This window comes from Vipera ursinii (genome assembly GCF_947247035.1).
Source record: "Vipera ursinii genome assembly, chromosome: 3".
NCBI classification, from domain to species: Eukaryota; Metazoa; Chordata; class Lepidosauria; order Squamata; family Viperidae; genus Vipera; species Vipera ursinii.
In genome coordinates this window covers 33,858,097-33,870,645 of record NC_139516.1, presented here as the reverse complement: position 1 = coordinate 33,870,645, position 12,549 = coordinate 33,858,097, and the positions used below count along the sequence as shown (strand labels likewise).

At 35.8% G+C, this 12,549-nt stretch overlaps 1 protein-coding gene across 3 annotated transcripts in view; it reads left to right on the top strand.

Annotated features, from left to right (window-relative positions):
- The window catches only part of KDM5B (lysine demethylase 5B), a 62,129-nt gene that overhangs the window by 17,890 nt on the left and 31,690 nt on the right, over nucleotides 1–12,549 (top strand). For all 3 annotated transcript variants that reach the window (XM_083359196.1, XM_083359197.1, XM_083359195.1), the window contains 3 exons: nucleotides 6,101–6,235; nucleotides 7,746–7,842; nucleotides 8,199–8,308. In XM_083359196.1, coding sequence (XP_083215322.1) covers nucleotides 6,101–6,235; nucleotides 7,746–7,842; nucleotides 8,199–8,308 — 342 coding nt within the window. The remainder of the gene's footprint in view (nucleotides 1–6,100; nucleotides 6,236–7,745; nucleotides 7,843–8,198; nucleotides 8,309–12,549) is intronic.

Genomic DNA, 12,549 nt, shown 5'->3' with positions numbered 1-12,549 from the left:
TGGACTCGGAGGAAACTTCTTCCTGCAAATGTCCTCCTCCTCCTGCTTTGCCGGGAGGGGGCACCGGACAGGGAAACACCAATGATGTCTGGGACTGGGAGAAGAACATCTCTTTAGCATGCTATGCACAGACACACACATACAAAAAAACCCCATTCCAAGCTAGCAAACTGCCATTCATGCCTGGGTTTGGGGAGAAGGCCTTCTCCTTCCTCTGTGGATAAAGGTCCCCAAAGTTGGAATGTGGTGTGTGTATGTGCACCCGCAAGCACTTGGCTGCTAGCAGTTTGGGGAGGCTAGCAGTTTGTGGGGCACTGAGTTGTCCCCACATCAAGTTAGCTGCTGCAACTTGTTCCATTCCGCCCCAGCTATCTTGAATCAGCTGTGTCCAGTGAGTGGCGTCGAGCAGGCCACGCCCACCTGCTAGGCGACTGGTGGTACTTGAATATTGCCGTATCCTAAAAGTGATACAATGCCTGAAAAGGTTGAAAAGGCCTGTTCTGTTGTTGATATATGTGCCTCTCTTTGTCTCATCTTTCAGCCCTTTTTAACTTGGTAATAGTTACCCCATTTCTTTCTGTTCAATATTGAATTTTTAAAACCTGGCAAAATGAGGTGATCTTGCATTTTGTAGAACTCTTTTCCATCAGTGTAGACAGACTGGTATAATTTCATTTGTTCTGATATCCTTAGAATGTAATGATTTGCAAAAATAGCATGCATAAAAATGTCTGTGCTATTAGAGTATGTAAAGTACCTTTTTAATGTGTATCTTCCATGTGAAATACTGTAGTTTTTTTTAACAGCATCAGTGCCATCATTCCATTCATGAAGTCAAAGTGGCCTATGGAGAGAGACTTGTTTGTCGATGATCATAAGCAGTTTTCTTTCATAAGAGTCAGGAACTAGAAAGATGTTTATAAGCAAATAAAAATGTTGTAAATAAGGTCAATAAAATGGGCAGGGATTTGCTTCATTTTTAAGAATCTAGTTTGGCAGATATTTTGCATCTGTCATTACAATGCATATTATGCAAATAGTATGAGGATAGTATACTGTCTCAGCAGCAGCATCTGATCTGGGGCTAAAGAGTTAAGGAGAGTTGGTTTGATTCGTGTGTGGATAGGATACTTCCAGGTAGTATTGGGGATAGAGATTAGACCAGCGGCCCCCAAACATTTGGGCACCAGGGATTGGTTCCTTGGAGAGAGGTTTTTCTGCAGACAAGAGGGAGCGTGGTTTCGTTTGCTGCCTGCATCCTGCAGATGAGGCTTTGTTTGCATGGCCAGGTTTCTGGCATGCCCATCAGTCCACGGACACGGGTTTGGGACCACTGGATTAGACCGACAGTCCCAGAGTAAAAGCATATTACAGTACTTCTACATCATTGTCCAGAAATTTACATGAATGTGTACATAGTATCCACCAAGGGCTGAGTTTGACTTGAAAGAGACTTTAAGGAAATATAAAGGGTTAAATATATATATTTGTCTTTGTTTTGGAACATTATTTATACACTTGACACTGATAAAAACAGAATTCGATGTTGTACCCTTCCTAGTATAAAAGCATCTCAAACCAAATGCTTGTTATTATGATGGAATATATTACCAGATAATGTGTTTCACAGCTTAAAAAACTAGATACATACTATAATACTAGATGAAGTTGAAGTAACACAATTTGCGATGCATCTGAATTGTCAGGAAGTCATATAGCAAGGGCTGCCACAATCTTGTGATCCTGTTCAGGTATTGCCTATTCATGGGATCGTAAATGTAGGGCTGCTACATACCAAAATATATTCTAACCTGTGCTTGCGTCCACTAGGCATCTATTCACATTAACAGCACTGCTTTGAAATAAGCTTGGGAGTAAATATGCAGTCAGTGAAGATATCAAGGACTAATAATTCTGATTTGTGTGCTGCTTGGTAACTGAATGGCAGTATTTTATATCAGTTGATGCTTAATTATTTTAATGGTCTATGCATAAAACCATATTTTACTTAAAATTTATTGAGATATGAGTAACTGTTGTCTATTTCGATCCAGAAAAAGCCATAGCTGTCAATGTGATTTTGTGGGCTTTTCAATGACAAGACTAGATCTATATCCTGCACTCCAACGTGTAAGAGGGATTCTAACAATAATAATGTGCCTTGTAATTGTTAAGTAAACAATAATAGATGAGCAGAATGATTCAACTTCTCAGAAGACAAATGCTATCCTCTCTGTTAACACTGACATTGCAGAAAAAGAAAGCCAGAATGTACACTTCAAATTCCCTATGTATAGGTCACATATTTGAAAGCAAAGTCACTTGCTGAAATTCTGAGTTAAATTTTTTCACTAATCTTATTGTTTTGAACTCAAGAAGAATATTTTTTCTGTTTGCCTTTAGTCTTGATTGTTGTTAAGGAGAGCTGATGTAAGGCTATGTATCTATTCTTTCAGGGAGGAGTGACACTCAGCCCAGGCTATGGTTTCTTCCAATGCTTCACATGAGAACATGAGCCTTTTAATTTACTAAGGGGTTGTTTCTCATCCAATCTTTTACTGATTTAGACCCTGTAGTGCCTTACCAGTTTCAGATTGATCAACTAATTTGTTAACCGATGACATACTGTCCCATATCTGCAGATAATCTTGTTCAATAATTTTGTAGTTTTATTTTTTTTAAAAGCATAGCAGTTAAGTACTTTATGGGACAGGCCATTACAGTGCAAATAGCTCTTCAGGAAAGAGCAGTATTGTAATATCATTATGTCTTCCATCAATAGCCACTCCAGCAAGTTACATGGTCAGCACTATTACAAGTGGTTGGGAGATCTAGGGTAAATCAATATCGTTATAGTCCTCTAGTTTCTTTCCCAGTACTGATCAACCCCTAGTATTGGTGCTAAAACAAGGCCTTAAGCAAGATTTTAATCATTTTCATTTGAAGTTATCTAGTACCCAATCCTGTCCCAAAGAGGATACTGCCCAAAACCGTTGGGTACAATGGGGGACTCTTATGAGGGGGGTACATCAGTGCCTGTTCCAGGAAACTGAAATTGCCCTATTCCTTCAAAAAATGTTAATACTTCACCCATCTCTTTGAGTAGCTTGAGTGACTTTATCTGATATACTGAAAACATTGCTCGCATTGGCTTTGTAAGGGTTCCCTTAGTTCTTGTTTGTCCAGAAGGAGCCTGTTCACATCATACAGGGCTGCTGGTGACTATCTGCAGACACAATAAGTGTGGAGAAGTGACCATGCTCATACCATCACAGAATAAGTCCTCATAAAGGCCTCATAAAGACCTTTGTATAGTTGGCTTTATCTAGATGTCTCTTGTGTCACTTCACTTTCTGCAGCTCCTCAATAAACCAAGGAAGCCTACAGGAGCTACAAACACAGTTTGCATAGATACGATCCTGTCCAAGTTGCATGCTCATTCCAAGCTGTGACCAAAGTCTTCACCAAATAATATATTTCTGTATCTTCCAGTTTAGAGTGAGTGAATCTCGAAATGAAAGCAACTGAGATTCAGCCATTCAATTGTGAATAAAATGCATTTGAGGAAAAGGGGCTTGAAATTAATTTATAGTTATAAATTTCAAATAAGAAGTCTGATCATGTAATTGTTATAAAAAGTTTGAAGCCTTGCACGAGATTTGAAAAATCAATTTTGTGTATTATCAACAATTGATATACTATATACTTTCTTAATTCTGTTACTTAACGAGCGTAGGTTTTTTTGTATCTTAAATTTTACTAATTTCTAAATGTTGGTAATACATCTTGTTAGCCTTTACCATTTGGTTCAATTGATGCAATTCTCCATTCAGCTGTGAAATGCTATTTGGTGAACTTGGGCCAGTCATTATATACAAGCTATTCAACTTCAGGATAATTGAAGTGCTAGAAAGGAAAACATGTTTTCTTGAGCTCATTAGAGAAAAGGTTGGATATCAAGATAATAAAATGTGAATGAATAAAATGCATTATTATGTATCTGCATGCTACAATACTTGACAAATGTTCTTCTCTAACAATACTTTATGACCCTACTGCTTGAAACAGTGCTGCAGTCATTTCACATTGTCAGAAAAATGTAGTAGAAACAATACCTTAGGCCAAACACACACAGAGACACAGAGAGGGAAGAGGGAGAGGGGGAGAGATTTTTCATTATACTCTTTTGGATAACCTCTTAGTCAAATATGCTCAGCATATGCCATGAATACAAATGGCTAAGTTGGTGATGCCCTGAATGGGGTTCAGAGTACAGGAGAAGACGCTTATTTATCTCTTAGCTCAACCATCTGTTCCTAAAATCACCAGTGTTTAGACATTTGGGGAGCAGTGGAAAATCTTGGTAGCACACCGTAGAAAGGGTAGGCCTATAAAAAATATTGAATGATATGTGGCAGTTAACTGCAAAGTAGGGTAGGTGTTGGTAAAGTTGTTTACCAACTGCTAGGGTCTGGTGTGTGTGCATTTGAAAATAAGCTACCTTTTTTCAGGAAAAAAAAGATTGAGCCACTCTATACAGTATTTATTCAAAACATACAGTCACATGAAAAAGTAAGTACACTACTCTTTGAGTTCTATGATTTTATGTATTAGAACGTAGTAAAAATCATCTGGTCCTTAGCAGATCCTTAAAAATAGGTAAATACAATGAACAGCAATACATGACACCACGTCGTCATTTATTTTACAAAAAGAAAGGCAAAATGGAAAAGCCATGTGTGAAAAACTAGCTACACCCTTACTGCTTCCATAGGTACGAAGAGACTTAAGTAGCAGCCAGGTGCTGCTAATCAAGTGCCCTTGATCAATTGATCATTAACAAGTATGATTACTTATATAAAAGCAGACGTTTCAGGAATTAGCTGGTCTCCAGCATTGAGGTGTGTATTAATACAATGCCAAAGAGTAAACACATCAGCAATGATCTTAGAGAAGCAGTTGTTGCTGCCTATCAATCTGGGAAGATTTACAAGGCCATTTCCAAAAAATTTAAATCATTCTATAGTAAGGAAGATTATTTACAAATGGAAAATATTCAGGACATTTGCCAATCTTCTCAGGAATGGACATCCCAGCAAATTTACCCCAAAATCAGACAGTTGCAGTGCTCAGAGAAATTGAAAAAAAGTCAAAGAGTTACATCTCACACTCTACAGGCCTCAGTTTGAATGTTAAAGTTCATCACATTATAATTATAAAAAGACCGAAGAACATCGTTTGTTTGGAACAGTTGTCAGGAGGAAGCTTACGTTTGCAAAGTTGCATCTGAACAAATCACAAGAATTCTGGAACACTGTCCTTTGGACAGATGAGACCAAAGTGGAGATTTTGGCCATATTTGGCTATGTGTAACCAAACATAACATATCAGCACAATCATCTCATACCAACCATCAAGCGTAGTGGAGGGATGATAATTTGGACTTGTTTAGGATGAGTTGACTATGAACTCCTCTGTATACCAAAGTATGCTAGAGACAAATGTGAGGTCATCTGTTCAACAACTAAAGCTTGGCCAACATTGGGTAATGCAACAGGACAATGTTCCCAAGCACACCAACTAAGTTCAAACCTCCAGAAATGTTGTGGCAAGACATCGAGAGCTGTGCGTAAATAAATGCCCACAAACCTCTATGAACTGAAGCAATGTTGTAAAGGAGAGTGGGCCAAAATTCTTTCACAATGATGTGAGAGATTGATATCGTCATATAGAAAATGATTACATGGTATTGAATCAAAAGGTGTACTTTGATTTTCATACATGGCTTCTTCATCTTGGCTTTCTTTTTGTAAATTAAATGACATGGTGTAATATGCATGTGTTACTGTTCATCTTAGGTTACATTTACCTACTTTTAAGAATTGCTAAGGACCAGATGATTTTTACTATATCCTGATACCGTAAAACCATAGAACTCAAAGAGGGTCTACTTACTTTTTCACATGACTGTAGGTGGTCATCCCAATTCAATTGATACAATCATATAACAGTTTCTTTCAACAACTTAACATAATTTTAATGCCAATGGGAATTTTATATGAAGTGCAAAGAAATAATTAATTTTTGCTTGCTTTTTTAGTGTTTTCAGAAGCCAGATATTACCAGTGGTACAAAGGACAAAGAATATAAACCCCATGATATTCCTCAGAGACAATCTGTTCAACTATCTGAAACTTGCCCTCCTGCACGTCGTGCAAAACGCATGAAATCAGAGGTAGGATTGACTTTGTATGTGTGATAATTGTAAGGAGGTCATAATACAGAAGTTTCAACCATTGCCAGAAATTAAAGAACATGCTCTCTTAGGTTTACAGATTAGGTCTGCAGTTCTGATGACAAATAGAGCTGCTGTTGTAGTCTAATTCAACCACATTTGAGAAGATTATCGTTATTCAATTAAATTTATTCGTGGTCCAACTCCAGTCCATGTCTTAGAGATAGCATATTCTTCCCATAATACAGTATTTCTTTGTGGAAACAACTTTTAACTACTGTAAACTGTTAGCAGTAATATTTAATGTGAACATAATGGATCAGTTTTACTTCACTGGCCACCTGAGACCAGATTTGGAGTATTTTCATTGTAGTCATAACATGGAAAGCTGTTTTTTGCAGTGCTTCGGTGAGCGCATCATATTAAGCTATAAAATGATGTGTTTCCTGTTGGCTTTTAATGTGTAAACTATGGTTTATGGAACATAAAGTATTTTAAGAATTATGGCTTAGCATAATGTATGGATCTAGTTTTTACAATGTGTAAAGATCTCTTAATCACATATGGTAATTTGGTATTATTAGTAATATTTCTACGTCGTCATTTTTAATCACTCAAAGTGGTGTACACAAAAAAATAGCAGGATTCAAAAAAATCATGACAATGTATACTATAATGGGATGACTACAGGGGGAGATGTCAAAATCTCCCAAATTGTCTAAGTGATAGAGTCAAGGTTTTACTTCTTTATAGAAATACATTAGAGAGGATCTAGTTTTTATAATATGGTTTAAAGAGGGCAAACAAATTGAGAAATATTGGTGTCAGAGTAGAAGTTGAACAGATTTATAAACCTTCGAAATCTAGAAACAGTGGCTTCCACTGTTCAGTACTGTTTTGAGTTAAAGCTTTGATCTGTGACGTTAGCATTAGCTTCACTAAAAATTCTGGATATTTAGCGGTCTGATTTATCACGTGTGAAATGTTATTTTGTAATTTAACAATATGCAGATGATTTAGAGCACTTCATTATAAATGTTCTAAAACATACTAAAATATTAGTTCAGTACTTTTGAATTAACTACCATCTTGATTTAAGCATATTCAATGTCCTGTGCGTGAGCAGTGTCTATAAAGGTCCTTGCATACGTAGTTTCTCATGTTTTAAACTTAGAAATGAAATGCTAAATCAGAACTAAGGGATGCTCCATGCAAACATTCTTCAACATTGTTATTACATTACTACCGCAAGAAGGCATTAATTCCTAGCAGCTGAGAAAAAAAGTCAGACTCCCCATCTTTCTTTCTCTTCACCTTCCTTTTACTTGTCTTAAGTAGTTTAATTATAGTGTAATTCTTATTCACAATGAAAGTTGAACTCACACAAGAGTGACACATTAATTACATATAGGAAAAGTCTATTTTTGGCATAAAATCAGCTAACAGCAGGTTAATTTAAGAGTAAACAAATTTTAAAATGAAAAATGTTAAACTTATTTTTTTTAACAAGGCTACTAACATTAAAGCTGAGATTGAAGAAACTACAGAGACCAAAACTCATAATTTGAGGCGCAGAATGGGGAGCACTCCAGTAAAGCCTGACAATGGTAAGCTTACAAGTGAAAACTACATTTTTGTTACATAGTTTTCCCTTCAGGTTGTAGCTAGGCCTAGCAGTGTATATTGCCCAAAGATCTATGTGGTCCTTCACTTAAATAAAAATTAAAACTTTATGAAGATTTTCTTGTTTACAAAATTGGAAGACCTTCATTGTTATAAAAAAATGTTATGCTCAGATTTATTTATTTTTAAATCGCCTTTCTTTAATGTGTACATTTTTGCAGATTAGATAAAAATTAGTTTTTCCAACTAAATTTTATTTAATGGATTTACATTTAAATGTTTTCCAAAGCATATTCTTTTCCAAATGCTTAGACTAGTATTAATGTTTTGTCTTAATCAGATAAAGAATCTCATGGTATAGTGAAACGAGAAGGTGTTGAGAAAAAACAGTGGCTTTGGGAAGCAGACAGAGAAAAATCAAAGGGACGTTCTAAGAAAATTTTTAATGCTGTGAGTATGTTTATTTGGGGTTTTTCATGCTAGTTATAAAAAATTATAAAAGTTATATACATTATTTAATCCAGATAATTGAAATTCCTCAGATTTTAGAAAAACCTAAGCTCCAACACTAATTGCTTGATGTTAAACTATTGTGCTCGGTTACAACATATTTTTCTAGAAAGTTGATCCACTGTTGCCTTATTTATTTTGAATGAAATTTTAGTTTAATTTGATATTTATTATTCAAAATATTTTTCAGATTCTTTCATATTTATTGAGATCTACTTCAGAAGCTGTATTTTGATAATTGAGAACAAAGTATATTTGATTTAACAAGGAAAAAAAAGCCCTTAATATCACTATTCAGTTAGTTCTTTCTCTTAAAAGAGAAAGACTGGTAGAAATACAAAAACAAACAAGTAGTTACAATCAGACTCTGCTTCTTATGCTTCTGGAGTGATAGGATATGTAAAATAACAAAAGATCATTCTATTATGGCTTGTTTATTATGTTTATTATTGTCTGTTATAGCTTCATTCATTTCTAGCTTTCAGTCCATGTGTGTTACATTTCTCAGTCTATGCAACAGTACCATCTATTCTTTTTATCCAGTTGCATATTGTACAGTGGATATAAATGTCTACAAACCCCTGTTAAAATGTCATGTTTTTGAGAGGTAAAAAAACAGACCAAGGTAGAACATAGAATAATAGGGTTGGGAGGGACTTTGGAGGTCGTCATCTAGTCTAACCCTCTCTCAAACAGGAGACCCTATAACTTGCCATGTCCGATCTCCTGCGCATCGCTTCAGAATTTTCCCCCACCTTTATTATTTATTTTTTTATGAATTTTATTGATTTTCTGATATTACATTTACATATTTAAAAAGCAACGTGGTGCCTGTGTAGCAGTAACTCAATTACATACAGATATCATTAGTACAGATTTCAAATTGCTACCATAAACATTTCCTCTTTTTCCCTTCATATATACTGTCTATTTGTAGATTTAAAGACAAGTTTCATCCCGTCAATCACATAGAAAATAACTTTCTTACATATATCCATAGTTTTTAGTTTACACATATTCTAATTGTTTTAACATACAATCTTTTAGACAATCAATGACCTAATAGATTTTTCAATTTTAATTTCCACCAACATTTAGATTTAACATTTGATATTTATCATTCCCAAGATTTTTAATATACTCCCAATTCATCTATCACCATTCCTCACAAAATCTAATATTCAAAATACACATCCCATTTACTTAACTTCTCACCCTCTACGTCAACAAATTAAGGATACAATATGATATCCTTTTTGCTAATTTTCAATTGTTTTTTAAGTAGTAATCAAAATTTCTTTTTATTTCAATATTTAATACTTCCTCTTTTCCTCTTTGTATCTGCTATCTCTTGCTTAAACTGATAATTTTCGTTTTTAACATTCCATATAGACCTATTTATTACTTTCAACAATAGGTTTTTAGCTTGTCTACATGACCTTTATGCACAAATCAATATCCAAATTAGCTGTTAATATTTATACTACTAAATTTTAATGACCAAAATTTTTTCTTTATCTCAGTTCATAACAATGTCTTGTGTTCAACATACATATCTATTTAAGTACATTCTGTTTCAGATTTCAGTAAGATGGTCGAAACTCCATTCTTCTTGAGTCTTATTCTGGCTTTTTTCCTTTGCCAAATCATCTTCCATGTCCTTGTTTTTGGGTCATCGAACCAATCTCCTTGTAATATCATGTATATTAATTGATATTGGCAAAACCATCCGATCGCCATTTTTTTGAGAGGACTTGTAGGTCTACAGTAGTGGGTCGTCTCTTTATTCTTTTATATTGACGTAGTTGTTAAGAATTGTTTATCTTCTCATCCAACTGTTCTTTTTCTAGATCCTCTAGTTCCTTCTGAGTTGTATAAGAAACCTTTTCCTTTTTCCAAGTTGTCAGTTGTCAGTGTCTTTCAAATATCAATATTTCTTTAATAGAATCTTATATCATACTTGAATGTATCATTTTTTCTATTGTATTTTGTACAGATGATTCTTTAGTTGTAGTCAAAGTTTGGGCTTTCATATCTGGGCTGTCTTCTTGTTCCTTCACATAGCCTCTTAGTATTTCATTGGTTGCGGTAAGAATTTGGATTAGTGTTTTTAACATAGCGAGAGTTTGTTGATCTTCATCCATAAATAAATTTTGTTCCTGGTCTTCTTCTATATTGGTATTTTAAGCTAAAGGCTTTGCACTTAGAAAATCCAAAAGAGAGGTGTTTTTTTCTAGGTAGGGAACACAAAGCCTTTCACACCTGTTGTTTCAAAGTTCTCAAGGTTATGTATCTTATCTATTTCCCTGGGCAATCAGCCAGGCCCCTTTTAAAGTTTCCCTTTGAATCCAAAGTTGTCTTAAATCTTTTCAGTTTTTCTTTTTTATATATAAGAAAGAATCCAGATTTCCAACAGAAGTAGACAATGAAAAATAGGAAATAAAAAATCTTCCAATCCACATGCTTTGAGAAATAAAGTTCCAATTGGGATTCAGTTACTTTTTCAACGTTTAAAACCCCCCTGTGTATTTAGTCGCCAACTGCAAAAGTTCCCCTTCCCTCACCGCAGGGGGGAAAATGCTTAGCAGCTTAAGGAGGTACAGAAAGTAATTAGGGTGTAAAAGAGGTAAATCTCACCCAGTCTCTTCTGCGCTGTTTTAAGAGTTGCCTGGTGGAAAATGTGACTTCGGCTGTTCACAGCGAGCCATAATGGCCGGTCCTTTCATCCGCCGGTTTGGAGGGATCGCCAGGTCTAATGGGAGAGTTGAGGCTCTCCAGTGATCCAGCGAGTGCCCCTCCTTGCTGGTCGCCTCTTCGGGGTGACTTTCAGCCCTCTTCCACCTTTAATATAACATGCTATATACTCTGTACAATTCAACTGAAAAACACACTAAAATCTAGGAAGAAAATAACAATAAAAATGTACAAGAATGTGGGTGCATAAAGATGCACACCCTTAAACTAATACTTTATTGAAGCATCTTTTGCTGTTGTGACCACATTCAGTCTTTTGGGGTAGGAGCATATCAGCATGGCACATCTTGCCTTGGGAATTTTTGCTCACTCTTCCTTGAAAAAGCACTCCAAATCTGTCAGGTTGTGAGGGCATGTCCTGGGCACAGTTCTCTTCATGTCACCTCACAGATTTTTAATTGGTTTAGGCTTGGGTTCTGGCAGGACCATTCCATCTGCTGGTGAAGCCATTCTTTTGTTGATTTGGAGGTATGCTTTGGATCATCGTTGTGTTGAAATGTGAAAATCCTCTTCATTTTTAGCATTTTAGTTGCCTGAAGGTTTTGTGCCAAAATTGTCTGATATTTGGAACTGCTCATAACTCCCTTCACCTTGATTAAAGGCCCCAGTTACAGCTGAAGAAAAGCAGCCCCAAAGCATAATGCTGCCATCACCTTGCTTCACTGTGGGTATGGTATACTTTTGGTGATGTGCAATGTTGTTTTTAAGCAAAACATACTTTTTGGAATTACAGCCAAAAAGTTCAACCTTGGTCTCATCAGATCATAACACATTTTCCCACATGCTTTTGTCAGCCTTGAAAGTTTTTGCAAAATGTAGCTGGGCTTGGATGTTTCTCTTTGTAAGAAAAGGTTTCCATCTTGTCATACTACTCCACATTCCAGACTTATGAAGAATACAGGAGATTGTTGTCACATGTAGCACACAACCAGTACTTGCCAGAATTTCCTGCAGCTCCTTTAATATTGCTGTAGGCCTCTTAGCAGCCTCTCAGACCACTTTTCCTGTTTTTTCCCCATCAATTTTGGAGGGACATCCGGTCCTTGGTAATGTCATTGTTATGCCATATTTTCTCTGCTTATGGATGACTGTCTTTACTGTGTTCCATGGTATATCCAATGTCTTGGAAATTTTTCTCAGTGATACCTTCCAACAATGAGATCCCTTTGATTTGTAAGCTATTTGCAAACCATGGCTTTTCTTGTAAGAGGCAACTAAGTAAATGTCAGAAAAATCCTTGTAGAATAGCTGAACTTTATATGGGCTTGATCAGAGTCACTTTAATTAATGGTAGGTGGATACTGAGTAATACCCACAGTCAGTTAGAATGTAATTGTTAATTCTGAACACAGCCATATCTCTCCTTATTATAAGGTATGCACACTTTGCAGCCACATTATTCTAGTTTTTTTATTTTCCCCCTAAAA